The sequence below is a fragment of the Nipponia nippon genome, unplaced genomic scaffold (assembly GCF_047370975.1).
Source record: "Nipponia nippon isolate SJK-2023a ecotype South Korea unplaced genomic scaffold, ASM4737097v1 scaffold_4, whole genome shotgun sequence".
Classification (NCBI taxonomy): Eukaryota; Metazoa; Chordata; class Aves; order Pelecaniformes; family Threskiornithidae; genus Nipponia; species Nipponia nippon.
The window spans coordinates 925,588-952,166 of NW_028262358.1; the positions used below are offsets into that span (position 1 = coordinate 925,588).

At 57.1% G+C, this 26,579-nt stretch overlaps 1 protein-coding gene across 1 annotated transcript; it reads right to left on the bottom strand.

Annotated features, from left to right (window-relative positions):
• Positions 1-13,688: 13,688 nt before the first annotated feature.
• Positions 13,689-15,310, bottom strand: NKX2-2 (NK2 homeobox 2). The gene is made up of 2 exons (XM_087776297.1): positions 14,689-15,310; positions 13,689-14,336 (listed from the first exon to the last, which is right to left on the bottom strand). The coding sequence occupies exons 1-2, from the start codon at positions 14,945-14,947 to the stop codon at positions 13,777-13,779; spliced, it is 819 nt and encodes a 272-aa protein (XP_087632423.1). The 5' UTR covers positions 14,948-15,310; the 3' UTR covers positions 13,689-13,776.
• Positions 15,311-26,579: the final 11,269 nt, after the last annotated feature.

Below are 26,579 nucleotides of genomic sequence, written 5' to 3' on the forward strand. Positions count from 1 at the left end.
TGCACCCCTCGCCCTCAGGTCACACTGGGTTTGAAGGACCTTGTGAGGATGTCTTTGGAAGAGCCTCTTGGTTACGTGAGTGCCAGCTGGCTGTTGAGGGGTTGGTAGCAAGGCAGCCGCGCTGGGGAGACGGCTGCAGGGCATCGGTCAGGAGTGGCAGGTAGGATGAACAGGAAGGCACGTTCCCTCTGATTGTTTGTTGTGTGGTTTTTTTGTTTTGTTTTTTTTTTTTCTTCCCTCCCGGAGGAGCTGTTGCAATGACCGAAGCCTTGCAAATCCAGCTCTGCTGTGTGAATGTCTCTGCTCTCATCCTTTGTAATCCCAACGTGTTGATAGCAGATCTGCAACAAGTACCACTGGAAGCGCTCTGTGCTGCGACTGCTGCTATTTCCACTTATTTTACACTTGATTATAGATGATGTTGTAGAGTTTTATTGTTGATTTTTTTTTTTTTTACATCTGTGACTTGTCAGAACTCCTTGTTGCATCTCCAAGTACCAATAAATGTGAAGCCTATATCCATCAGTCGCTTCTTGTAGCTTATCTTCCTTTGAGAGCCTGACTCAGTGTCTCCTGAAGTCAATGTGAGTCTTTCCACTGATTCCAGTGGATGTCAAGTCAAGCTCCTTAGACTGAGATGGCAGGCACTGGCTTTGAGTGTCGTACACCTAGTGTGATGGGACCCTTATTCATCTTGGGGCCCCCAAGAGCTGTATTAACAATGACGGTGAAGTCATCCTAAATAAATTTGGATGAAACCCTTGTATCACACCACATCTTATATTTTGTTTTTGAGGAGCGTAGACAAAACTAGGATTACTGTAACTGCAAGTTACCTCTTTGAGAGCCCTGGGTTTTTTGTGTAGAAAATTTAGGAGGTGAGAGAAGACTCAAGAGGCATGTATTATTATTTGTTAAAGACTGATAAGGTTGGTAAACAGTGTGGCAAACTAGATAGTTGTATGTATTTTTAGTTACTCCACTCTGGTGTTCATTTCCAAAGCTTCGTAAAGCAGGACAGTGTTACACTACCACAGCCTATAGAGGAGGTAAGGGTAGCTTTTATCCTCTGATGACGAGCATGCTGCAGCCAGATGGAATGGTATAAATCTCTCCTTACACACAACCAAGCCAAAACAAATATTATGCAATGATTAAGTGGCAACCCAAACAGAAGCAGGCGTCCTGTGGGCTGAAACAGGAAATCTTGGGTTACAAAACTCAAGATATGCTAATTTAATTTGATTATATATTTGATGGCTATCTGAAGTGGCCCATGAATAATTGATGCGAACTAGAAAAGCTGTTGTTTGCCTTTAAAATCAAGCTGAAGAAAGTAGAAACTGAATATTTAGGAACATAATTACTGTTTGCATGAGTCACGTGAGAGGTCCCCACGGCCCACCACTGTCCCTGGCGGTGACCAGTAGCAGGAGCTGATAGAAGAGCGTATGTGGGATCTCCCGCAGCCTGGCTCCATTAATGGCTTATCATAAATTAAGTAAGGATACTCGCACTCAGTCTGGCCGAGTTCTGTAAATAGCTGACTCTTTCACACTCATGGGGATGTGTCTACAGCTTGGATAACGTGAAGCCCCAGTACCTCCGCTTCAGAAGGCAGTGCAAACTGCTGATGGGATCCTCCATCCCCTCGCATATGCTGGGAGCAGCCAAGCCCAGGAGCTGTGACAGCTCCGACACCTGCAGTGGTGCCTGTCTGGAAGCCACAGAGGGCTGCGTCCTGCCAAAACACTGGTGATCACTTGCGTCCTATCCAGCAAACTCAGAACAGCCATTTAATGTGAACAAAAGGCTCTTGACAGAGTTGATTAGCCCCCTCCACTACCGGTTCTTGGAAGGGGAGGGGTTTTGTTCGTGTTTCTGGCAAGGGGTTATGGTATAGTGCCAGTCCCCACCGGCTAAGATGCTTCTTGTCAAGCAGAGGGCTATTTTTCCTGATTGCTTTTTAATATGTTCGACAGGCTTTGAGAAAAACGTTTTGAAGATGGGTATGGGTGTGGGGTGTAAACATACATACACAGACAATCTTTATCCTGAGAAGGTTGCTTATCCTGTTGTTGTGATCCCAAGAGACACGGTGAGAGCCACAGTCGCATCAGCACAGCGGCAGCCGAGGAAACCCGCTCTTGAGGGCGAACCCAAGCTCTGCTCTGCTCTGACATTGCTCTGGAGGAGGACCAACAAAGTTCTTCGGCTCTTCTGTGGCTGAGAAGAGGAGGAGAAGAACGGGAACCTCCCGAAACCCAGGTGGGTACCGTTTTCTGCATTTACCTGGTGTAGCTCTGTGTCCCAGGTGGTTGGTCACCTCCACCACCAGCACAAAGCTGGCCCCTGGCATCCCGCTGCCCACGACCGGGCACGTTGCCCCTCTCCAATGAAGGATGTTTGGCAAATGAGTCCTGACTGGTGTACGCGGTGAATATGATTTAAGGGCAAGATGACAGATCAAACCCAATGGAAAGCTGGAGACACGACAAGGGTCAGATGTCAGCGCTTTACCTGAAGAATTGAAGAAAGTGTGGCGTATTTTTCTCGCCGTGAAACTGCGTAGCTCAGCTGCAGAGCAAACAGCGTGACCGAAGGCTACGCATCCTTACTTACCAAGGAGAGGGCTGAAATGAAAGGGGTTACCTGGCAGTGACTTCTTGCTATTGTAAGAGGTAGTAAACAAGATAAAGGTAGAATAGGGAAGATGGGTAAATAGTCATTCTTAAAATAAAATAAACATCAAACTTTTATTTGTCTGGGCCTTTGAAGGAGCACAATAACCGAAGGCACATGGGGAGGGCAGAAAGCATTATTTACTCCAGGAAGCGATTGTGAATTGTACAGAAAGTTGTCCAGGAGCTCCTCCGGAGCTGTGACCTGTGGTGATTTGTGAAGAAGAGAGCACATTCGTAGCAGTTTGCTCTCAGCTGAAGCAAGTGTTACACCCCACGGGCTCTAATGGAGAGATGCTGGTTTCCCCTAGCTGAAGATCTGACCTCAGTAGTAACTGAGAGGTAAAAGCAAGTAGATGGAGAACAAAAGCCTATCCTTAGCATACTTTAAAGTCCTTAACCTAGATACAAAGCGTAGCTATAAATGAAAAGACAGCCCTAGAATTTGAGTTTAAGCCGAACGAAATTGACTGGCTATGGAAAAACAGTCTTATCTTGTTTACTGCCAAGCTTCAGCTTTATATTTGAGCTGAAAGGGGGATAAAGTTTAACAGTGATTACTTCTAGGTTCCGATTTAAATACTTGCAGAATGGTTTTAGCTGAATGGGAAGTCTAGACTAATCTAGGTGTTTTATGACAGTGGTAAAAAATCTGATATGTTGGGCCAGATGGCTTAAAACGTGCCACGGAGTTGCTTTATTCCTTCACAGATGCTGGGGTGTCCAGAAAAAATATTTTCCAAAGTCTAAGTCTTCCAAAGGCAAAAGCATCTTTAATGAGGTTAATAGGTGTCTTCAGACTTCGGTGGGCTTGGGATCAGCAGGAGATGCACCCAGTATATATGTACCAGTATAGATTGGGCTTGGTGCTCACATGCTTTTTGCTGAAGTATTTTCCCAGGGCTGCTATGCCACTGCCATAATCCTTTTCTTTAAATCCCTTCTGAAAATTTATGCTTCTGAAAATTTATGAAGACAATAATGTCACAATTTTGTGATCATGTGTCACAAATGGCAGTCACTAATTTGCTACTAATGTGTTCCAGAGTGAGTTTGGACAGACCAAAATTTGACCCGGTTTCTGTCAAATTGGACCACGCAGCTGCAGTTTAATAATCGCGTGGTTATTATTTACAGGTTGCAAACACAAAAGTACTTGGTTCAAGAAGAATGGAGAAGAAGAAAAAATAATCCTGAGTGTCCTGAACTGCAGAAAGGCAAAATTACTTTCAATATTACCATTCCTCTGTCATTTTTAGATTAATTTTGCAATCCATCTGTCTTCACTGATTTATGTTTCCCAAGCCTTTATGTTGGAAGAGGGGGGGGGGGGTGCAGAGTTACTGCATATGGGCAGTGCCCAGCACAAAATGCAGAAGGAGTGGTCGGGTGCCTGCTGGTACGGACTGGGTGACCATACCCTCTTTGCTTCTCTTTCCTCCTCATCTTAATCAGCTTGATTGTTCTTTGTTGCCTCTGGGTTGAGTTTTATTTCTTGCCTCATTCTGAAACACTTACCTTAAGAGAGCCAAAATACAAAAAGCTGGGGATATTTCAGTTGTGTTATGTCCATAATACCGAGTTTTAAGTGGCCTCACTTGAGAGGGACAAATCAAGTAGTCTTCTGAAAAATGCAGCAAACAGCTGCTATCCAAAATCACCGCTAATGATAACATTGAATTCTCTTTTGTAGTGGATTTTCATCCAGCTGTTACCTAACTCTGAAAGGGACCATCAGAGGCAAGTTCCGCACTTATCCGTAACTTCAAAAAGCATCTCGTAAGCCATGAGTGAGTCTTTCTTTCGACCTTTAAAATCTTTGTCTTTGGAAATCAGTGGTAAGAATCGCATGAACCTAATGTGTATTCATCCCAGCCAAAATGCTGCTATGGCAGGAGTAAATTAATGAGATGTCTAGCACTGCCAGCACCACTTTCCTTGCCTTTCTTAAATGTGTATGTAAGTTCACGCATGTTGCACGACCACCATTGGTGGTCATGATGGATGAGCGTGTGAAGGCAGCATCAGTGGGGCAAAGGATCTGCGAGGGTGGAACGGATGGCGACGAATGCACGACACCATTTTCCCCTCTCTCAGCCCCTTTGGTGGGTTTGAGGACACCCCTCCACCCCAAGAGGGTGCGCTTGGCTCTCCAGGGGCTTCAGGCCGCTGCTGGTGATGGCAGCTTGAGCGTGGCAATGCAGGGTGAGGTGACGGTGCTCGCCAGTGTCCTCTTTCCACCGGCTGTTATGCATGCCCAGGAGATGGGTTGAAGGAAGAAGGAGATCTTGGCTCTGCAAAACTTGGGCTGGTTTCTGGCAGAGCCGGGGTTTCCCCCAGAAATCTCTAACAGTGGAAGATGCTGAAGATGTGGTCACCTGGCACGCACGTGTAAGCAGTGTGCGAGAGGGGAAGGGCTGGTGTGCTATTCCCTTGGTCTGGGCTCTGCAGCAACCTCTAAAATCACCAGGAATTCCCTTTCCTTCCTCGCCTGTCATCACGGTACCTGAGCGTGAAAGTGATGGGTCTGACACGTAGCCACTGCCTCTCTCCACCTGGGAGGAAGGTAGCGTGGGAATTCCAAAAAATCTTTGGATATTCGTGGTGCGTGCCGAGCTCTGCGTACGTCTCGGCAAAGGCAATGTCTCATCTGGCTTCTAGGGCAAAGTAAGGTCAGGTTAGGAGTCACTCGTTTTGTACATAAATGGGTCTTTAGGCTCACCCCGTGGGCTGCGATTTCCACCCAGCTCAGTCGAGGGGGCTACAGCTAGGCTCTTACGGCTGTTGCTGGCTTGTGTGAATATACCTGGGGAAAAAAGACTCAAGGGTTGCTTTGCTGCAGCTTTATTTGAAAGCACGTGTTTCAGGATGATTCCTGCCATATTTTCTGAACTGAGCATATGTCTGCTTGTCCTTTAGGTTGTGGAAGGAAAGCTGCACCACGGACCGGACTTTCTCAACCACTGGAGCGATTATGGAAGAGGAATAAGCAAACCCAGCGGCCGTGCACGACATGAGCTTCCCGATCTGACGGGGAGGGGGGGGTGTGCGTGGTGTCACCGCAGATGCAGCGGGGAGCCACGCGCCCCGACACCACGGTTGTGTTGGGACTGGGTCTGGTCCGTGCCCGGGCAGCAGCAAGGCACTTTTAAAGAGCATGTCTCTCCCGCTGCGTGCATCGCAGGCGCCTCTTCTGCCCCACGCCCTTGCCGTCGCACGCCCTCGTTTGCGGTGTTACCTGGCTCTGCGCTGCCCTGGGAGCAGCACCGCGCCGTGCCCCTTCGGCTCGCTGGATGCAGGGCAGGCCATAACTGCACCAAAGAGGGTCAGGAACGTGTGGTACCCTGTGAGACATGGTGCCAAGCCCGTGGTGTAGCAGAGGATGAAGACGGGGCTGAGCGTTGGATAGAGGATATGAGGGATTTAAGGCCACTTTTATCAAAAGTATATTGAAACTGAATTACTTGGTCTGATCTTGGGTAACAAATCTTGTGTGTGTTTGTCTTTTTTAGGAGTCGGTGACTTTCAGGCTTTTGTGGGACAACTTTAACTGAAGGGGGGGGGGGGAAAGATGTCTGAATAAGAAAATAGCCGGGAAGTTTTCCAGGGATATTTTTTTTTTACAGTCTTGGACAACAGGAGATGAACTCTTTTCCTGCAAAAGACTCTCCTGCAAGATGTGTACAATGCACCCCGGAGGTCACGGGCAGAGAGAAGCTCTCCTGTGCGCTGTTTGTGTCCTGCGTGTCTCCATCAGCCTTGGGCAGCGTCTGCATGGGCAGAGGGACCGTGGGGCTGGGGGGCACAGCCCCTGCCGCGACCTCGGGGATGACACTGAAACCATGCTCCCATAACCCGGGGAAGCGGCAGGGACCCTCCTGGCAGCTTGGTGCTGTAGAGCGTGCTGTTCCCAGGAATGATCTCCAGTGCCGCCGAGTTTGCTAGTGCAGATACAACCTTAGATGCTAAAAGAGGATCCTGTGCTGCAAGCCCCCCAAACCTCCCCCGTCCTGTGTATTCCATGTGGTCAGAGTGGGGCTTGGTCTGTTAAGATGCTTGAATTCTTTGTGTGTTTTTTTCTCAGAGCTAGGTTGGTATACTTTTGGTTTGTGTTCTTTGCACTAAAAAAAAAAAACAATAATAATAATCAGAATAGACATACACTGGTTTCTTTCAGCTGTTCTTTCCTTAAAGAGTTGCAATAGTTCAGCCTGTTTGACCAGACTGAGCTGTGGTGGTGATAATGTGATTTTACACAATTTATTCTGAGCAGCTTTGCTTGCAGTTTTTCTCTCATGGATAACTTTCCCCCTGAAATGGTGCTAAACCCCATGAAATGCAGCGGATCTCTGCAGAATCGAGGGACTGTTTAAGTGAATCTGCAACAGTTCAAGGCAAGTTTCTCTGGGCTCTTGGGTTTTTACATCACATCTTGAATGCTTTCTGTTGATAGCATTGATGTGATTTCTAGCGGTTAAATCCCAAATACGTAAGTGGAACTATGGCCTATGATATGCACCCCACTTACCCCAAACTGCTCAAACCTTATTTGCTTAAAACAATAAAATATGTTAAACATTAAAATGGAGATGTGGTAACTCATGTTTTAAATTACTTCTGCCTCATGTGTGAAACCTTTTTTTAAAGAATTTATCGTCAGGTTTGCATGCCGGTATGGCCCTGCGGCACCTCGAGGGGTACTGCACGTCGGTGCTCGCTTTTCTCCGTGGGACGGCCTTGCAGAGCGCGGTGGAGCGTGTGGTCAGCCTGGGAGCCTGCAGGAGGGAAGGGCGCTGCACCCGAGCTGTAACCCACTCTTCAGGCTTAAATCCTTTTGTTTTCCAAACGAACGCTTGTCCTTTCTGCCTGGAGCACCCCAGGATCTCTGAACCTGCTGGGCATTCAAATGTTTTGGGGGGACCAACCTGTCCCAGCCATGGGTATGGCCAGGAAGGGGGAGAGGAGGGGGCCTCTAAGGGCTGTGGCAGGGGGGTGACATGCCGAAGGGGAGGTCCCTCCTGTCCAACCCCCTGGGCAAGCTGGTGTGGGCAGCATGAAGAATCCAGCTGGGGCTGGAAGCTGCCTCTGAAGCCTCTTGTGTTGGGCAGCGGGGTGACAGCCACCCCTCGGGTAAGGCCCGAGCGCCCAGGAGCAGCAGAAGAGCTCGAGTGTCACCCCAGGTGAGCGGCGGCTGCCGGGCCGGCTTGGCCGCAAAGCCCGGGCACCGGCCGTGCGAGGTGGGAGCAGCGCTGCGTGGGGAGGGCTCGCGGGTGGGCACGCCACCGAGGGGCGGCTGGCCCCTGAGCTCTGCGCCCCAGCATCCCCAGCCCACGGGCACTGTTCTTATACGTATATGTGTGTATATACATATAAAAAATGAAAAGAGCCAGAATTGTTGGCTCTTTATATACAAAAGTATCATTAGTTAACAGCTGTTTTGCAAAAACCAGCAAACTCACCATCACTGGATGGTGAATCTGCTGAATGAAAGTCTTGCTCTTTACTGGCTTAAATGCGAAATTTAGTGATGCATCACCTGGGGAGAAATAAGCACAGAATGGATGAGCCTGTGAAGAAAAACAGATCTTTCTGGGGCTGGAAATCGGTTATCCCCTGGGGAAGAAATGGGGATCCCCGCTTTGGGGTGTGCTCGTCATGCTCCCCCCAGAGAGGCTGACAGAGCAACGCTGGCCGTGCCCCAGCGGGGCCGTGGCGCGGAGGTGAGCGGTGCCAAGCCTGGTCCTGGCAGGTTGTTGAAGTCAGGGCTGTATCTGTTTCTCCTGAAGTACGGCCTGATGGGGCGGCCCGGGGTGGCTGCGGTGAGGAGGGGTGAGCAGCAGGCTGCTCTCAGTTGTGGGAGTTGACGCTTTCCCAGAACTGAATTTTTTTGTTACAAAGGTGTCCTAGAAGTGGGGACACAACCATAGCTTGGACTCTTGGTTTTGACCCAAAATGTGAGTACTGACATTCTTTTAATGCTCGTTTTGGCTAACACGACAAGCTGAATAGCACAGGGAGGAAAAAAGAGCAGCTGAGCGGCCCTGTGGCTCTTGCACAGAGTGGTGGGCTATCTGCTGGTGGGGGGAGACTTGCTAAAGGTGCAGCAAGGGGAGCCAGTGGCTACCATTTACTCTCGAGGTGGATCGTTCAAAAAAAGAGATGTCCTTAAGCACCTACCTGCCATGCGTAGATGCCTCAATACCTTTGAGGGTGTGAGCGCCCTCGAAAGCGGGGCAGCAGCTGCAGGCTGGGAGGGAGCCGGGCATGCGCTGTCGCTCTGTCTTCAACTCGCTGAAATGCTGTGCTATCCCTCACCGGTGTGCGTGTTTGTTCTTCTGGTGTGGCTGATGCTTATACGAAACAGGTGAATGCTTTGCACCACACTGCCTAGCACTGGGAGACAGAGTGGTTGCCGAAAAGGTGGGTTCCTAGGTCTTGAGGGTCCCTGGGGCTGGTGGGGCGCAGAAGGGGCAGCAGTACCACCAGCGCGGGGGGCAGGAGTCCCCGCTTCTGTGCTGTTCTGCCCCACGTCAGGATTACGGGACAGATGTTTTCACACCTTGAGCTGTATGCTGTATTTCAAAGCGATGGCTCGGGTACCCGCTGCTGTAGGCCCAAAGATGCTCCCTCCTACAGCGGGGAGAGGCAGGGTGGTGGCGGGACCCCTCCCATTGACCCCTAGAGCGCTCCCCGTCCGTCCCCCCCGGTCCCGCCCTCCTCTCCGTGCCCCTGCGGTGTCACCGGCCGGCTGCGGGGGCCCCTTCCCCGGGGGGATCCGGAGGGGGGGCCCGGGGAAGCCCCGACGGCGCGTCCCTTATCCGGCAGCGCCTCCCTGCGGCCGGCCGGCGGGGAGGGGGGGTCGGGGGCCGCTGCCCACCGCCTCGGCTCCCCCGGGTCTCCCGCCCCCCGGCCCCGGGGGGAGCGCGGAGGGGCCGCGGGCCGCCGCCCCCTCCTCCGCCGGGCTGCGCGGGGCTCTGCTGCCTCCCTGCGGCCGCCGTGGGGAGGGGGGTGGCATCCAAGCGATCCCTCCCGCTGCAGGAAAAAGCGACAAACCCTTAAACCTTCTCCTTTTCGGGGGGAGAGCGGCCGGCCGCTTGGCTGGGGGCGGGGGGGGGGGGGGGGGGCGGTGCGGGGATAACGGGGGGGGATGCGGGGAGCCCCGCGCTCCCGGAGCCACAAGCGCACATGTCCTGAAATCCCGCACCGCGCACGTCGGGGGGGGCGGCCCCCCGTGTCCCCCCGCAGCCCTTCCCACCGGCCCCTTAATAAACACCGCCGAGAATTGCCCTTATACTTTGTAAATATTGGATTAGCTTTTCATTGACCGGCTCTCTTGAAAAGACCCGAAAAATCCACACCGGTTCCAAACTAAGCCAAACAGTCAATAGGTGACGAAAGTAAGTTATTTCCAGGGCTTAAGGGGGCTTCCAGCTCATTACCGGGCTATCGGAGGCGCCTGAAGAGCGCCTGCCCGGCGAGGGGCGCAGGAAGGAGAAAAGGGGGGAAAATGGGGGGGGAAGGGAGCGGAGCCCCGGGAGCGGGGCGAAGGGGGGCCTCAGCCCGGGCTCAGCTTCTCCCCCGCCCCGAGCGAGCGGCCGGTTGTGCCCCAAATCGCGATCCGGACGCGGCGGGCGACGCTCGCAGCGCCCGGGGCGGAGGAGAAGGGAGCACCGGGGTGGGGGGGACCGGCAGCGGGGCACCCCGGGGGGGCAGGAGCGGGGCCGGGGGTGCCGGACCCCCGGGTGAAGCCTCATCTCCGCGCTGCGGGCCCGCTCCGGCACCGGATCAACCCCAGGGTGCAGCAACGCCCCCGCGCAGCGCTGCGCACACCCGCCTCTGCAGAAAATGCCAAGGATGGCTGGGCTGGGGGCTTTTCCCCTTTTTTTCCTTTTTTTCTTTTTCCTTTTTTCTTTTTTTTCTTTTTCCTTTTTCTTTTTCCTTTTTCTTTTTCCTTTTTCTTTTTTCTTTTTTCGTTCATTTTTTCTCTCTTTTCCTTTCTCTTTTTTCTTTTCGTTTTTCTTTTTATTTTCCTTTTTCTTTTTTTCCTTTTTTCTTTTTCTTTTTCCTTTTTCTTTTTCCTTTTCTTTTTTCCTTTTTCTTTTTCCTTTTCCTTTTTATTTTTCTTTCTCTTCTTTCTTTCTCTTTTTTCTTTTTTCCTTTTTTCTTTCTTTTTCTTTTTTCTTCTTCTTTCTTTTTCTTTCTTTTTTTTTCCTTTTTCTTTTTTTCTTTTGTTTTTTTTTTTTTTTATTTTGGCCTCCCTTTCTCTCCCTCCCTCCCTCCCTCCCTCCCTCCCGCCGATGGCCTGCCTTGCACAACGAGGAGCTACGACAAGAAAGAGCCGTTTCTCCGGGGGAGAAGCGGGACGTGCCAGCCCGCCCCGCGGTACGGCCGGGCCGGGCAGGGAGGCAGCCTGCATAACATTACCGGCCCTGAATGCCGCCTTGTTCTGCTGCCCGCCGCAGCCTCCGCGCAGTGCGGGCAGGGCGGGCAGCGCGGGCAGGGCGGGCAGCGCAGCCCCGCTGGAGGCGCAGGAGCGGGCAGCGCCCCGCGTTTTACGGGGGAGATGCGCCCGGGTCTTTGGCGGGGGGGGCTGATTTCCTGTGAAATGAGAGAGAAACTTGTCAGCGGGAACTGGGAGAAGAGGAGGGCCTCTGTTAGTCTTCAAAGAGAGAGGGAGAGAGAGGAGAGAGGGAGAGAAAGAGAGAGGGATTCTTTTCCCTTGTTCCCCCCCCCCTTTTTTTTTTTTCCAGAATAGATATAGCACGAATTTTTAATTCGTCTTCCTTTCACAGACAACAATGCTGGTTTTGAAAGCTGGGCACAATTTGGGTTTTGTGAGGGGTCCCCGGCCCAGCTGGCCATATGGGATACAACATGTAGAACATGCCTAACAATGAGCACGAGTGACAGCCCTAACAAAACGCAAAGGACACTGCTCCCTGACTCCGGGATGGACTGCCTCCCATAAATGAATTGAATGGCCCTAAAAAGAAGGGGGGGGGGGGGGGGGGGAGGCACAGGGAGGGCGCCCACCCCCCCCCAAACTGTCTCTCCTATTTTTCTCCTCCCCGGCCCGGCCCAGCCCTGGCTGCCTTTGCCTCCGTCTCTTTAATATGCACGCCTCTAACATGCTCACCTCCCTGCCTCCCCCATTGTGCTGTTTTGTGAAGTCTACTGTATATTGTGCAAAGATAGACTGCCCGGAGCTGGCCCGGCAGCATGGGAGATATAAGGCCACGGAGGTTAGGGCCACACAACTGGTTTTATAGACTTCGCAGAGCCTGGGGGGGAGGAAAAAAAAAAAAAAAAAAAAAAGAAGAAGAAGAGAAAAGTGACAGTTTTCCTTCTTTCCCGCTCCCGGCTCGCACGCTGGGGCAGGAGAGGGGGAAACCTGCCCGTGCCCGTGCCCGTGGCGGGGGCCCGGGACCCCGCGGAGCCTCCCGGGCTGGCGGCCGGCTCCCCGCCGGGGCTCGGCCGGGCCGCTCCGCGCTGCCCCGGCCCCCTCACACCCGGCAAGCCCCTTTTTTAAATTATTTTAAGCACCTTTACCGTCCTAAAATGGCAGGGGAGGGCGAGGGGGCGCGCCGCTGCCCCGGCTCTGCCCAAAGCCGCTCCGAGCCGGGCTGCGCCTGCCCGAAACCGGTCCTAACTTCCCCCGGGCCGGGCTGGGTCCCCGTTTCACCCCGGCTGAGCCGCCCAGCTCCGCCTCGCCTCTCTCTTCTCCCTTATCCCCCCTCCCCCGTTGTTTCGGGGGTGCCCCAGTGTTAACCCTCTCCCCCGACCTGCCTGAGCCGCCGGCGCATCCCCGAGGGCTGGACCCGAAGTTGCCGCGCTGCCCCCGTACCAGCGGCCCCCGGCCCGCGGAGGGGGCGTTGCGGCGATGCTGGCACCCCAATCTCCGCAGCCGGAGGGCCCCAGCTGCGCGGGCTGTGTAAAAGCACAACGACAGATAGAAAGTAATTCTTTCCCCCCCGCCCCCCGTTTTTCGCCAGCCCCGGGTGTTGCGGAGGAGCCGGGCTGAAGCCGACCGCCCCGAAAAAAGCCGCTTTCCCCCCGGAAAAAAGAAGTTGCGAGGGCGGCGGGCGGGGAGGGGCGGTGGGGCCCTGCTCGGCCGCGTCTCCCCACGGGGGCCCGCCCGGCCCCGCCGGCCCCACGCCGGGCTGAGCCCGGCCTCACCGGCGCCGGGGATGCGGGGAGGCGGCCGCGGGCCCCGGGAGGGCGAACAAAACCGGTTCGCCGTTGTTATCCGTTCCTTCTCCGATTTTTTTTTTTCTTGAAACACAGCTTTTTTTTTTTTTTTTAAATTAAAATTCTTCTTAAAATATCGGAAGCCTGGGTTTGTGCACAATGAGCCCGCTTTCCTGCGGCGCCGAGCGGAGAGGCTTTCATCCGCGTTTCTCTTTCCCCTGCTCGCCGTCACTCGGGGGTAGTTGTGCGCAACCCCCAAATCAGATCAAAACCAAAGGAAAGCCCCGGCTGCTGCTCGGGGCAGCGCTAATGGCGAGGAGATGCACGAACGCGGCCGCCGGCAGTTGGCGGGGCTACGCGGGGCCGAAAGCGCCCGCGGAGGACGGGAGCGGGGCCCGGCGCGGCGGAACGGCGGCCGCGCCGCCCTCACAGACCACAGGAGCAGCGCGGGGGTTTTAGTCTTTATTTTTGTTTTTTTTTGTTTGTTTTTTTTGTTTGTTTGTTTTTTTAATTGTGACGACCCCCCCCCTTTTTTTTTTTATTTTAGTTGTAGGTAGACAGGACCACTCTGAATGGCGCAAAAATTTCTGTAAACAATGACGCACAAAAACACCTCCCCTCCCTTCCCCCCGCCTCCCCCCGAAATGAAACCGAGCCCCCCCCCCCGAAAAATGGAGGGGAAAAGAAACGGGAGAGGGAAAAGAAACCATAATAATAATAATAATAGCAATAATAATAATAATAATAATAGCGTTTCCCTCTCCATTCCTTCCCCCGCAGTTTCGATTTTCCTTCTGGAGCATCAGTCTGTCTGTCTCTCTCTCTCTTTATTATTTTTGTTTTTCCTCCTCTTTCGCGTGGTTGTGTGTGGGCAGCGTGTGCGTGTGTGCGCCCTCCCCTCCAGCCTTCACCAAGTCCATTGCTGAGCTTGTACCAAATGGTGTGCTGTGGGGTACTGGGGGTTGCTGGTAGCGCTGTACTGGGCGTTGTATTGCATATGCTGTAGAGACTGGGCGCTATAGGCGGAGAAGGGGATTCCCGTCTGGAAAGTCGCGGCTGCCAAGTCCTGAGCTTTGAGCGTGTGGCAGGGCTTGCCGTCCCTGACTAAGACCGGCACGGCCACCCGCCGCGGGGAGGGAAGAGGAGTCACTTCCATACCTTTCTCGGCCCGGGCCCGCTTCATCTTGTAGCGGTGGTTCTGGAACCAGATCTTCACCTGGGTGGGGGTGAGGCGGATCAGGCTGGCCAGGTGCTCCCGCTCCGGCGCCGACAGGTACCGCTGCTGCCGGAACCGCCGCTCCAGCTCGTAGGTCTGCGCCTTGGAGAAGAGCACCCTCCTCTTCCTCTTCTTCCCCGCGTCCCCGCCGCCCGCCGCCTCCTTCTCGTTGTCGGGGGATTCGTCGGCCGACGGCTCCGGCGATTTGGCGGAGGGGTCCTGGCCGCCGCCGCCGGCCGTCAGACCGTGCACTGCGGAGAGTCGGGCCGAGAGCCGCCCGTCAGCGGCGGGGGGGCCCCGCTCCGCCACCCCCGCCTCCCTCCCGCCGCCCCCCGCGTCCCTCCCGCCGCCCCCCGCATCCCTCCCGCCGCCCGGCCCCCGCCGTGGCGGGGGATGAAGGCACCGGCCGGGGCTCAGCCAGCCGTGGCGAGCGGCAAAGCCACCCGCTGGCCCCCCGCCCCGCCGCCGGGGGAGCCCCCGAGGGCGCGGGGAGCTCCGGCCCCGGCCCCGGCCCCGGCCCCGGCCCCGGCCCCGGCCCGGTCCCGGTCCCCGTCCCCGTCCCGGTCCCCGGTCCGGTCCCCGGCCCCGCGGCGCGGTACTCACGGGAGTATTGGATGCCCTCGGCGCTCGCCAGCCAACGCGTGTAGGGATTATCGCTATTATCATAGAAAGGGTTCTTCAAAGGCAGCGTCTGAACAGTGTCCAAGGGGGTTTGTCCCAAAACTCCCGCTTTCTTGGGCGGCTCCGGCGCCTCGCTCTCCTCCTCGCCGCCCTCCGCGGCGGAGCCGTCCTCATCGTTGGTGTCCGGGAGGTCCAAAATGTCCTTCACCGAAAAGCCCGTCTTTGTGTTGGTCAGAGACATGTTCCGGGCAAATTTAGGCAGGAAAGTTGGAGGAGCAGCTTCGCCGATCCGCCGTGGCACGGACACGCACAGGCGGAGCGGCGGCAACAAGCCCGCACACGGCAGCCGCGGGAGGGGGCTGCGGGGCGGCGGCACGCGTGGAGGAGGGAAAAAAAATAGAATAATATATAGAAAAATAACCGAAGGGTTTTGTGCAAAAAACCCCGAACAAACAAGCAAGAAAAAAAAACAAACAAAAAAAAAAAGGAAGAAGCGGAGCCCCGGCCGCAGCGGTGGATCTCTGCGGTGGTTGGTGTCTACGGGCTTGTTCTGCCACGGGGGAAATTCAGAGAGCGGGAGCAGCAGCTGGCTTCGGAAAGAGTTTGTAACTCCAGGGTAAAGGGGGAAAGACACGCCAAAAAAAAAAAAAAAACAAAAGAAAGGAAAAGAAAAAAAAAAAAAAAAAAAAAAAGATCACTTCTGGCTCTTGCTTAAACCCCCCGAACCCGCGCCTGCCGCCCGAAGAGCCCGAGCCATTGCTGGAGCGAGCGGTCCCTATAAGGCTGGTCCCCGCACATGAACCTGCCGAGAGGAGGGAGAAAAAAAAAATACATTAAACCCGCGAAAGGTTGGCCACGTGTGGGCGGGTCTTGGAAGTCAAGTGGATGAAGACAGTGTTTGCAGATGTGAAATTGCGGGTTTTGGGCGAGCTCCGAGCTTCCACCATTGGTGATGAGTGGTATAACGTGTCAGTTAATTACCGGCGTGGGGAGGGCCCTTCCGCGCGTGTGTCTGTGTCAGCGAGAGAGGCAGGCTGCGATTTGCTTTTTTTGAGACACGGTATTTACATACAAAGAGCCTCGCACACCAGCCCGCGATTCCGCACGCTCCAAACTCTGTTTTCCACCCATTGCCTTGAAAAGCAGCGAGGGGAAAAAAAAAATATTGGGGGGGGGGGGGGTTGTGGGGTGATAAGGAGGGAGGGAGGCTGCGTGCGCGGTGTCCCACCCCTCCCGCGCATCCTGCGCGCCCACGCAAGCCCGCGGGCCGCGGGTTTTTGCGCGGGGAGGCGCTGACAGCCCCGCGCCGGACCGAGGCGAGCGGCGGCTCAGATGGCAAGAGACCAACTTATCTAACCCGCCTAGGTCAATATTTTGGTTGAGGCTTAGGGATGAACGCTGGAAATTAAACAGCAAGTAATTGATTCCAGTTTGCTCCGAAATTAACCGGCCTGGCAAACCGCGATCGTCAGCCGCGACCCGGGGAGATCCGGGCGGTGATTGCCGGGGGGGCTTTATTTGAAGAGGTCTCATTGATTTTGCCTCCTTCTTCCAGGGGAATAAAACCCAGCCCGTTTGGTTGATTTAATGGGCTGGAGCCCAACGGACTTTCAAATATGACCGAATTAATTTTTTTTTCTCTTCTTTTTTTTTTTTTCTTTCTTTTTCAGGACCTGGGGAAGGAGGGGGAGAAAGCGGGGGGTGTTTCGGCAGGCCGCATCTCCAGGTGCCACGCACGCCCGCCGCGCCGGCAGCCGCCGAGCCCCGCAGCATCCCCGGCCGCGGGTCCCGGCGGAGCGGCGCGGAGCAGCGCTGCGCGGCCGCGGAGCCTCCCCCTGCCCCGCGGGGGGCTGCAGGCCGCCCCCTCCCCAACTCCTTCCCTCTCTCTCTGTCTGCCACCAACTTTTATTTTCGTTTTCCTTCTTCCCCCCCTTTCCTGCACCCGCCGAGGCCCCTCGGCCGTGCGCACCCTCGCCGGGCACGGCCCGGACCTTCCCCTTCCCTTCCCCTTCCCTTTCCCCTTCCTTTCCCTTTCCTTTGCCCCTTCCCCTTCCTTTCCCTTTCTCTTCCCCTTCTTCTTCTCCTTCTCTTCCCCTTCCCCTTCTCTTCCCCTTCCTTTTCCCCGTCCCCTTCCCGGCAGCCGGACCCCGGCCCGGGACGGGCTTGTGCGCGGGGATGATGGTGGTTGGCGGGGCGGGGGCGCGGTACCATTTGGGAAGGGGCTTCTCGCCGCCACCTTTAGTGCTGGGAAAGAAAAGTTGGCCGGGTTTCTCTTCCAGGAGGAGGGCGCTGGAACGGGGCTGGTGGCGGCGGGAAGAGGAGGACGAGGGTCCCTCGGGCACCCTCCCCTTTGCCGCTCAGTGCATTCGCACCTTCCCCTCCTCTCCCTCCCCGCTCCCCCCATCTTTCCTTCCCCAGCCCCCAGCCTGCCTCCCATAAAGTATGTGATGTGGCTGACAATGCCCAGGGATTTTCCCCCCCCCCCCCCTTTTTTTTTTTTTTTTTTTTTTTAAGCGGGCCCCTGAGCACATCCTGGGTGGTCGGACCCGCGCAAACACAAATACAACCCTATGGCTAAGCTGGAAACAATGTCCGCAATGTAGACAAATGTCCGGCTTCTGTTGGAACCCTTTGTCTCGGCGCAGTTTTTGCATTTATTTCAGTGGCGAAATAATACGTGATTGACGCCCTCTTTCAATGTGTCCTAACTGTTGGGAATAAATCTGAGGTTGTTCCTAGTTGTCATGGTATTCAACCGCACTCAATGGCTATTTCTTCATCCATTTCGGAGTCCTTCCCCGATATCGAGGGAACCCCTTCGGGCGGGCGCTCCCCCGCCCCGCGTCCCCTGCCCCGGGGAGGGGCCTGGGGCAGCACCGGCCCTCGCAGCCCCCGTCTCCACCGCGCCTCGCCCCGAGCCGCTGATTTATCCCCCCGCCTCGGCCTGCCCGCAGCGGGGGCGGGAGGGGCTTTAATTCCTTCCCCCCGCCGCCGGCGAGGGGGAAAAATAGCGGTAGTAGCAGGGACAATCGCGACAGCACGACGATGCAGCGTCCCGAATGAAAGGACCCCGGCAGAGGCCGAGGGACGGGAGATGCTCTGGCTCCGGGGCGGCGGGGCTGGCGGCCCGCGTCCTTCGGGCTCCTCGGGCCGGGGGGGAGAGCCAGACTTCAGTAATAGCAATAGTAACAATAGTAACAATAGTAGTAGTAATAATAATAATTAATAATAATAATGATAACAACAGTAGTAGAATAAAAGAGAATAATAAATAAGAAAAAATAGTAATAAATAAGAAAAAAATAAGAAAAAATACAGAGCCCCCTCCCAGGCGCAAACCCAGGCGCAAATGCCACAGCCCGGACCGAGCGTCCTGCAGGCCCCCCGCGACGCGGGGCCCGACGGCGGCGGGCGCGGGCAGTGCCCACGGGGGATGCCCACGGGGGATGCCCACGGGGGAGGCCGGGCCGCCCGAGGGCAAAGCCTTTCCCGGGGCTGGCGGCCCGTGCGCCCGCGGGGACCACGGTCCCTTGTGGGCACACAAAGCGCCGGGGCCGCGGCCCCCTCCCCACACCTCCCCGCCCTCCGGGGGGGGTGTCCCACGCGTGGGCAACGCTGCGGGGCGAGGCCGCTCTCCCTCCGCACCAACCGTGACGTCACCGGCGGGGGGGTGACGTGAGAGCCGCTCGGGCCCTTTCACGTCAGGAGGGGTCGCGGGGCCGGGACGCAGCCCGGAGCCGCGCTGCGTGGCGGGGCGGGGGGGGGCGAAACCCGACGGCAGCCCGGCGGCTATCGCGACAGCGGCTCCCCGCCACCCTTGGCGCCTTTCCCCCGCCGCGTCCCGCTCCCGGCGCCCCGCCGGGGCCCACCGGCCGCGCTGCCCGCACCCTCCCCACGCGTGGGACCGGCCGGGCGGGGCCGGGGAACTCCCCGGCGGGGCGGTGGGAGGGCGAGGGGCCCGGGGCCCGCCGGGGGTCCCTGCCAGCCCGTCCCGCGGGGCTCGGCCCGGCGGGGCTGTTTGCACAAGCCCGGCGGAGGCCGCGGCGCGGTGCGTGTACACAGGCTGAGTGGCTGCTCTTCAGGACAAGTGCCGCTGCCAGCGGGGAGTGTTTACCTGTTTGCTTTCACAGGTAGCTCAAACACCCGCCGTTCGCCTCCGCTCCCTCGCCACTCTTCGCCCCCCCCGCCCCGCGCGGCGTGGGGAGCGGCCCCCCACCCCACGGGCGGCGGGTGGTGCTTTCAGCCGCATTAAAGCTCGTTGGTGGCTTTTTTTTTTTTTTTTTTTTCTTTAAGAGACGGCCGGTGGGGGATAAGAGAGGGAAGGAGCCCTTCGGAGCGGCTCTCCGCCGCCGCGCTCCCCGGTCACGCGTGGCGGGGGCGGCCCGGCCCCGCCGCCCCGTCGCGGCCAAGCGAGCGGGGGAGGCGGGGAGCGGGACAGGCCACGGGGGGTTCGCCAGGCCACGGGCGGCCCGTGGGTCGTGTTTTTAAGCGGCGAGGTGCCTCCCCTCGCTGCACCGCATCCCCGCTCCGGGGGCCCCCGCTCCCCGCCAAGCGCCGGGGCTCTCCTCTCCTCTTCTGAGCCCCGGCCTTCGTTCCCTTCCCCGTCGAGCCACATCGTATATATGTATATATATATATATAACAATATAGGCAGAAATGAAGGGAAGGGTGCTCGCAGGAGCCCCCCTCCCCGCGCGGCTCGCTCGCACTGACCCGAGGCCATCCCCGCACCGCACCGCACCGCACCGCACCGCCGGTAACAGCCGTCAAGTGGATTACTTTATTGTTTGATCAGCCCGAAGGTGCGAGCTATTGTTTTCCTTCACTCCAGACCACAAATAAACAAACAAAACGGACTGCACCTTGCCGCTCGGTACGGATTAGCGGAGCCCACACAAAGCCTTTGTTAGGGGGACAGGTTTATTTTGTCTCGTAGAATGAGCTACACTCGAAAGAAATGGGGACAGGGAAGGGCAGCCCGTGTCGCTCCCGGTAATTGTTATTAGGAGCTTCACCTCAGGAGCATCCCCTGTAAGCAACACCCTCTTTGTTTTAAAGTGTGGCGGGGGAAGGAGACCCGCGTCGTTACAGAAGACATCTTTTCTCGGTGATAAAAAAACCCGAAAACCAAACCAAACCAAAAAAATAAAAATAAAACTCTCGCTTCTAAATATACCCGCCGAGAGCGGCGCACGGAGGGGGTTAAATGGCGTTTTTGCAGGCAGAAAGCGGCAGCTCCGCCGCCGTGCTGCCGGCTCCGGCTCGGCGGGGCCGCGGCCACGCCAGGCCGTGGGCAAGGGAGCGGGGCCGGGCAGCCCACGCCGCCGGGCCACCGTGGGCACCGTGGCCTGGCCGCGGAGGCAGGCAGGGGGGGTGAAAACACCCTGTGTCCAGAAAGCAGGGGGACCCCCAGCCCTCCGCGTCCTCCGTCGCTTGCCAGAACTTAATGGTAACGTGCGGGGCTCGGAGTTTCTGCGGGGTGAAATTCCCGTCTCTGTTCACGGCTGGAAAAATGGCATTAACAAAGGCGTTAAGGAGGTTTTGGGGGAAAGAAAAAAGGGGAAAAAAAAAAAAAAGAAAAAAAAGGGGAAAAAAAGGGGGAAGATTCCCCCGCACGCAGAAAGGGAGCCGGCACCGGCCTTCCCCACCGAGGCGCAAGAGAAAGCCCCCGCCACCCCCCAAAATCCCGGCGCCGGCCTGCCTTTCTCCCGCAGACAATTAAATCTTCTCCAGGACATAGGAATCTAAATGAGCTTTCCTATTCTCACGATTACTCTATCTCCTTCCCCCCGAAGCTTCAAAGACGGAGAAATCCTTCCAATTCACCGATATTACTTAGAAATTTGTCGATCTCGATCTAGCCTGCCCTCCAGCCACCCTCCCGAGGTGGCGAATTGTAATAGAAATTGGGATTTTTCCCCCTCCTCCCTGGGGGCTAGCGGGGTTATGGCAGAGCCGGAGGGCACATGTTAGCGCTTTGATAAATGCACTTTAATGAGATCTTTGAAAATATTGCCAATAGCGGCGGAGGCAGTTTGTTAAGGCCATGCGTGCGAGCACAAAGCCGGGAGCCCGCAGCCCCCCGCAGCCCCCCGACCCAGCTATTTGTTTGTCTTATTATTAAAACAGAAAAAAAAAAAAAAAAAAAAAAAAAAGAAGCTGTAAGCCCGGCCCGGGGCCTCCCTTCCCTTCCACTCTATTAGAAACAGTTTTATTTGCCGGGCAAACGCTGAGCCCCGCGGCGAGCCCCCCGGCTGCATTCGTTCCCCTCTCTCTAATGACAAACGTGTCCCAATGAGATTAAGCTTGGTCAGAAACGCTTCTCCCCGGGAAGGACAACCCGGCCCGCTGCGCCCCGGGCGCCGGGAACGCGGGGGATTTGCGGCGGGCAGCGCTTTCTTATCTGCCTTTACTCCTCGCACCCGCCCGCACAACACGCGGGGCTTAGCGGGGAGCCCGGGCGGCCGCGCCGGCAGCCGGGGGTGGGTGTCTGTCGCGAGTGGGGTGCCGGGGGCCCGAGGAAGACTCCGGTGCCCGCACGCCCCGCGCAGGGCGAGGAGGGGGGGGGTCAGGTTCTTTTCTGGGAGAAGGACGGGGAAGGGTCCACCCGTGGGGACCCGGCCCAAGTGCTCGGGCCCGAGTCGGGGCGCACACGCGCGGCGTGGGCAGCACCCGGGAGACGAAGGGGAGAAGTCCGGGAGCGGGGAGCGGCGCGGCGGGCAGGGCCGGGGCCGGGGCCGGGCGGGGGCCGGGGCCATTCCCGGTCCTCTGGCGGACTCTGCCGTCGCAGCCGAGAAGTGTCCCGCCGCCGGGGCAGCGGGGGGAGCGCCCCCGGCTCCCCCCTCCCGAGCCCGGCGGGCGGAGCGCCCCGGCCCCGCCGCGCTGCCCCCCGGCCCCGCCGCGCACGGGGGGCGGCGGCGCTCGGCCGGGGCCGGCAGCGGGGCCGGGGGCGCCCGGCCGTCGGGGCAGGGGGACGCGTCCCCACTCCCCGCAGCAACTCCTACCTGCGCCGCCGCTCCAGCCCACGGCCCCGCCAGCCCCTTCCCACCTGCTGCTCCCGACCCCCGCCTCCCCCCGGCGTTTTTGTTGGTCTTCCCCTTCCCCCCTTTCCCCGCGGCGCGGCCCCCGGGCTCACCTGGGGCGGGGGTCCCTAGGCGGGCGGGGGCCGGGCGCGGCGGCGGCCCCGCTCCTCGGGCATTGTCTCGGCGTTGTGCAGGGCGGCCGCTCCTTCCTCCGGCTTTACATCGCTCGGTCTGTTTGCTTTCCTCCCCGGCGAGTGACGCCAGGCGAAATACTGGCCATATGTTCAGCGGTAATAAATTGGTTATAAGCGCAAACACGCCGGTTCCTGGATGGCTCTTTTAAGCCTGCCCCGGCCCTGCGGCTGAGCCGGCCCCTCTTCCCCCGGGGGGCAGAGCCCTCCCCCGGCCCCCCTTCCCCAAAGATGCGGAGAAGCCGCTCTCCGCCGGCGCGGGGGCTCGGCCCCCCCCGGCGCTGCCCAAATCCTCCCTCGCCCACCGCTCCCACCTCGCTTCTTCACACCTCCCTCCCCGCTCCGCCCGGGGCAGCCGCAACTTCCCCCGGCCCAGCCCGGGCTGCTCCTGAGCCAGCTCGCCCTCTATAAATCGCTCGGTAGCTAAGACGCTATAAAAACCAAATAGCCAGATGTGGCACGTTATTTATGTGTGAAAGCTCGTTTACATTAGATATGCTGATCCAAGCTTTGATAGCGGGGGTTTGCGAGAGATTAGAGCTGGGTTGCCAGAGACGGCTCCAGCTGCAGCCCCCCTCCCTTGCCCCTTTTTGGTTTTCCTTTTTTTTTTTTTTTATAATTATAATTTTATTTATTCATGGGATTTTGTGTAAAGGGAAGGGGAAGAAAAGGTGATGGAGGCGGGAGGGGAGAGTGGCGCTGTCCAACTTCCCTGAAGCTGGGGATGAAAAGTGGTACCCGGCTGCAAAAGCTGTGACCCCCTGCCCATACAGCCAGAAATACGGAGAGGTTTCAGCTGGCCAGAAGGGCTTTCTGGGCACCCGAGCCTGCTAGTCCATCTCCCTGCCAAAGGCTGTGGCTTAGGTAAACACCACCAGCGCAGCCCCGCTGCCAGGTGAGCCCTGCGGCCGCTGCCCACCCCGAGGAGCCGGCCACGCCGCTGGGCCCGCGTGGAGTCAGGGCAGCTCCCCGGGAGTCAAGCCCCATGCAGCAAAAGGTTGGGCTGCCTCAATTTAACCCCGGGGTCTGCAAACGGCGCAACCCTTGAGGCTTTCCACCTTCGGGAAAGCTCCCCCTCGCCCATGTCTCTGCAGGACGATGCGCAAAGTCCTCTTGAAGGGGCATCGCTGGTGCCTGCTGGGCTAGAGGGAAGGTCACGGGGGCCCTTCTCCATCTCACCTCATCTGAATGCTCTCCACCACCTGCCGTGTTTTTAAAAGCACGGGAGAGACCTTGGACTCCTCTGTGAAACTCCCCAGCGCCCAGAACAGATATCTCTTAGCTAAATACCGCGGTCACAGGCAGCTCTAACAGAGCTGCCCGCAGATAAAGTGATTGATCCTTGGACTAATCAATAAAGATCTTGTTCTGAGCAATTAATAACTTTGCCAAGCTTGTTTTGTTTGGATAAAGAAGTGTCCAGATTGCTGACCGAGGAAGTGAAATCAGGGGAAAAAATACCTTGTTGCTGACATAAAAATGCAAATTTAAATAGTTACCTCTGTATTTACATACCTGCAAAGTCTTCAGCTTTCATAACGAGAAATTCAGCCTGGATGTCCGGGACGTGCCTTACCACATCCCCAGGTAAAGCTGCGCAGAGGGATCTGAGCTTGCACTTCTTTACCTTTGGTTATGACCCTGTGTAAGAGGTGCGAGCCTGTGGACGCGCCGCGCGTGCGGGTCCCCCTGCGGCAGAGCCTGCTGTGCCCCGGGCTGCGGCAGCGGGTCCCCCCACCGCCCCAGCCGCGGCTCCTGCCTCCCCGGCATCCACGCAGCACCGCAGGAGGAGGAGGAGCATGGGAGGAAGGCAAGGGTGCAACAGCTGGATTTGGGGCAGGCGAGGGAGGGTCAAAGGGGAGCAAACTGGGACCTGAGGAGGGAGAGAGAATGATGCTGGGAGCAGCTGGATGAGGAGCTGGGGCTGGAGGTGGGGAGAGGAGAAGGGTGGTCCATAGCTACAGGAGCGGCAAGCTGCACCTTGGGGAGGCTGATTCCAGCCTGGGCTCCAGGCTGTGGCCCCTGCCCGGTCACTGGCGGCAAACCTCCGGGCCAGGTATGGCTCTTAGCCCCGGCCCGATGCCGGCTGGCACAGGACCTGCCTACTCACAGAGTTCCGGTGGCAAAGCCGCGCCTGACGGACCCTGCAGATGTCTCCCATGACAGGGACAAGCTGTCTCTCAGGCTGTAGTGTCAAACATGCCATTACTATTTTATTAATAAACCCATTTTGTATTCATTACTGAAACCAAACCTTTTTGGAGAGATTTTTGACACCTGATGCCTGTGTCCCACCGTCCCCTAGCAGTTGCTGAAAGCCACGCAGTCAGGCCCTGGGAAAGAGAGTAAAGCGGACGATGCAGAATTCCACATCAAATCTACGTGGCTTTGTTTTGCTCAATCATGGAAATTAAGTCTTTATTGGTGAGTAAAAACTGGCTGGGAGGTTTTATCGGAGGGTATGTTTCACAGGTGGTGGAGGCTTTTTAGGTATTTGTTTGTTTGTAGGATCATCAGGAAATGTTGCTTCAGGAAAGAAAGTGGAAGAGCAGAGGTCAGGATACCTTTTCTATGTGGGGTTGGTCTCTCTTCCTTGAACAGCCCCAGTAATTGTAACGGCTTTGTCGGAGAAGGCTGGACTCTCAAACCATGAGGACGCATTGGGAAGAGCTGCCGGATCCCTTCCAGCTCCAGGGAGAGAACAAATGACACCGAGCCAGCGATAAGCGGCTGCTCAGCCCTCCGCGGGGGCTCGGTGCCCTCCCCATCTCCTCCTCCTTCAGCAGCTCTGTGGGACAGCAGATGTCCGCTTCCCCCATCCATCCCTGCCGCCCTCCCTCCCAGCACCCAATACTCTGCCCATCTGAGAGAGGCAAGAGTGGAAAACCCTGCTCCTAAAACATCCTGCCAGTCCCCCAGAGAGGTGGGTGTGCAGGGCAGACAGTCTGGACCCCAGCTGGGAGAGGCTGGGATGGGCTCCACCTTGCTACAGGACGGTTGTTTCCAAGTATCTACAGTCACAGCCTCGACTTCTCTTGTGCAGCGTCCACGGCACCTCTTTGTGCCCCTGGCTGGGACGGGACTGAGGTACGCGGCTCCGTGTGCCCCAGAGGAGGGGAAAGGGCTTTCCCCATTTCAGGGCTCAGCCAACTTCTTGTCAGGCTCGTCCAGCTGCAGGGGGTGGAGGAGCTGCCTGCCGTCCCCCTGCTCGGTGCTCAAAGGGCAAGGTGACAACCCTTGGCTACTGCTGGTGCTGATTCTGAGCCGGTTCAGGCTACCTTGGCCCTGTTAATAACCTCCTGCCAGCATTTCACGTGCACGACCCCCAGTGCCCCTGGGAAGCAATGCCTGGAGGCTGGGTTGAAGCAGTTGGGGCACCGCACTGGCACAACACGCAGGACAGGCTTGCGCTCCTGCGGGCCCGTTCCCGGCGTTTCTGAGCCAGCCCACGTTGCTTTGGCCCGTCCAGAGGCTCGTCCGATGGGGCACAGGGGCCAAGGGGGCCTGAAGACACGCGGGCTGCTGTCAGGCAGCCATGGGCTCCGGGGACACCCCTTCTCGGGAGCTGAGCTTCGGGCTGCGGTCCCCGGAGAGTGTGGGCGTCTGTGCCAGTTAAGACCCGATCCAGAGCCTGGGCTGGCTGCACAAGCTGGGGCAGACGTGAGCCCAAGCTTTGCCAACAAGTCCCTAAATCCGGGGACAAATCTTTTCTTGCAAATCAAAGGGAAACGCTAAGGGTTGGTGCCTGGGCTTGGGATGCTCAGGGTGGATCAGGTAGGGTGAAATAAACCTGCGGTTTCCCTGGCTGCAGGAATACATTTCCACTTTTAATACATGCACGCCCACTCCTTTCACAAATGTGAAGGAATTCAAAATGACCAGAAGGACCTTCTCCCCCGGAGAGGATGAGTGCTCGGGGAAGGTGCTCTTTTGGCACCGCGTGTCAGGACACGTCAGGTTTCGGTGAGGAACAGGAACAGTTTCTGTGAAGTCTGGACTGAGTTGTCCCTTGTTCCAGCTTGTTTTTTGTAATGAATGAAAAAGACAACCTGTTCACCAGCCAAGCCTTTGATGCCGGGGACAGTGACGGAGGAGAGGGGACGGGGGAGCACACCCACACGCCGCTGTAACAACCCCCGCGCACGCCGAGTCGGACGAGCGGTGTGTTTGAGGAGCCAGAAGACTATCTCTGCCGGCAGGGCCACAGCGTGTACACACCTGGGATTAACAGATGGCCGCGGGTTGTCCCTGCGGGTCTGAGCACACAGCGCAATCTGGCAGCAGCAGAGCCCACTCTCCGGGACGGGCGTTCGCTCTGGCTCTTGTTCGCAGTGTCTTGGCTGGCTGGAGGAGGGGAGGGGAAAGATGAAGCCTGTGGAGAGGTAGATGTGACTTGTCCCTTTTGGCCAGGTTTGATTTGGAAGTGGGCATCTACCCTTCATTTTCTTATTTTATTTTTTCCTGGGGGTTGGAATGGGGAGGAGCAGGAGCAAGTGTTGGTGGGAGCTGGTGGGGCACAGAGGCTGGTGCTGGGGGGGCTGGTGGGGACACAGCAGCCTCACGTCATGACGTCTGTGCTCAGACACCAGCCCTTGGCCACGGGAGACGGTGTGCTGGGGGGCCGGTGGGGAGCAGAGGGGGTCCCGTAACGCCGGCAGTT

Excerpts from the sequence above, each read along its gene's own strand:
- NKX2-2 (XM_087776297.1), bottom strand. The coding sequence starts at position 14,947 with ATGTCTCTGACCAACACAAAGACGGGCTTTTCGGTGAAGGACATTTTG. Across the intron at positions 14,337-14,688 it reads CGAGGGCATCCAATACTCCC|TGCACGGTCTGACGGCCGGC; the intron begins GTGAGTACCGCG and ends GACTCTCCGCAG.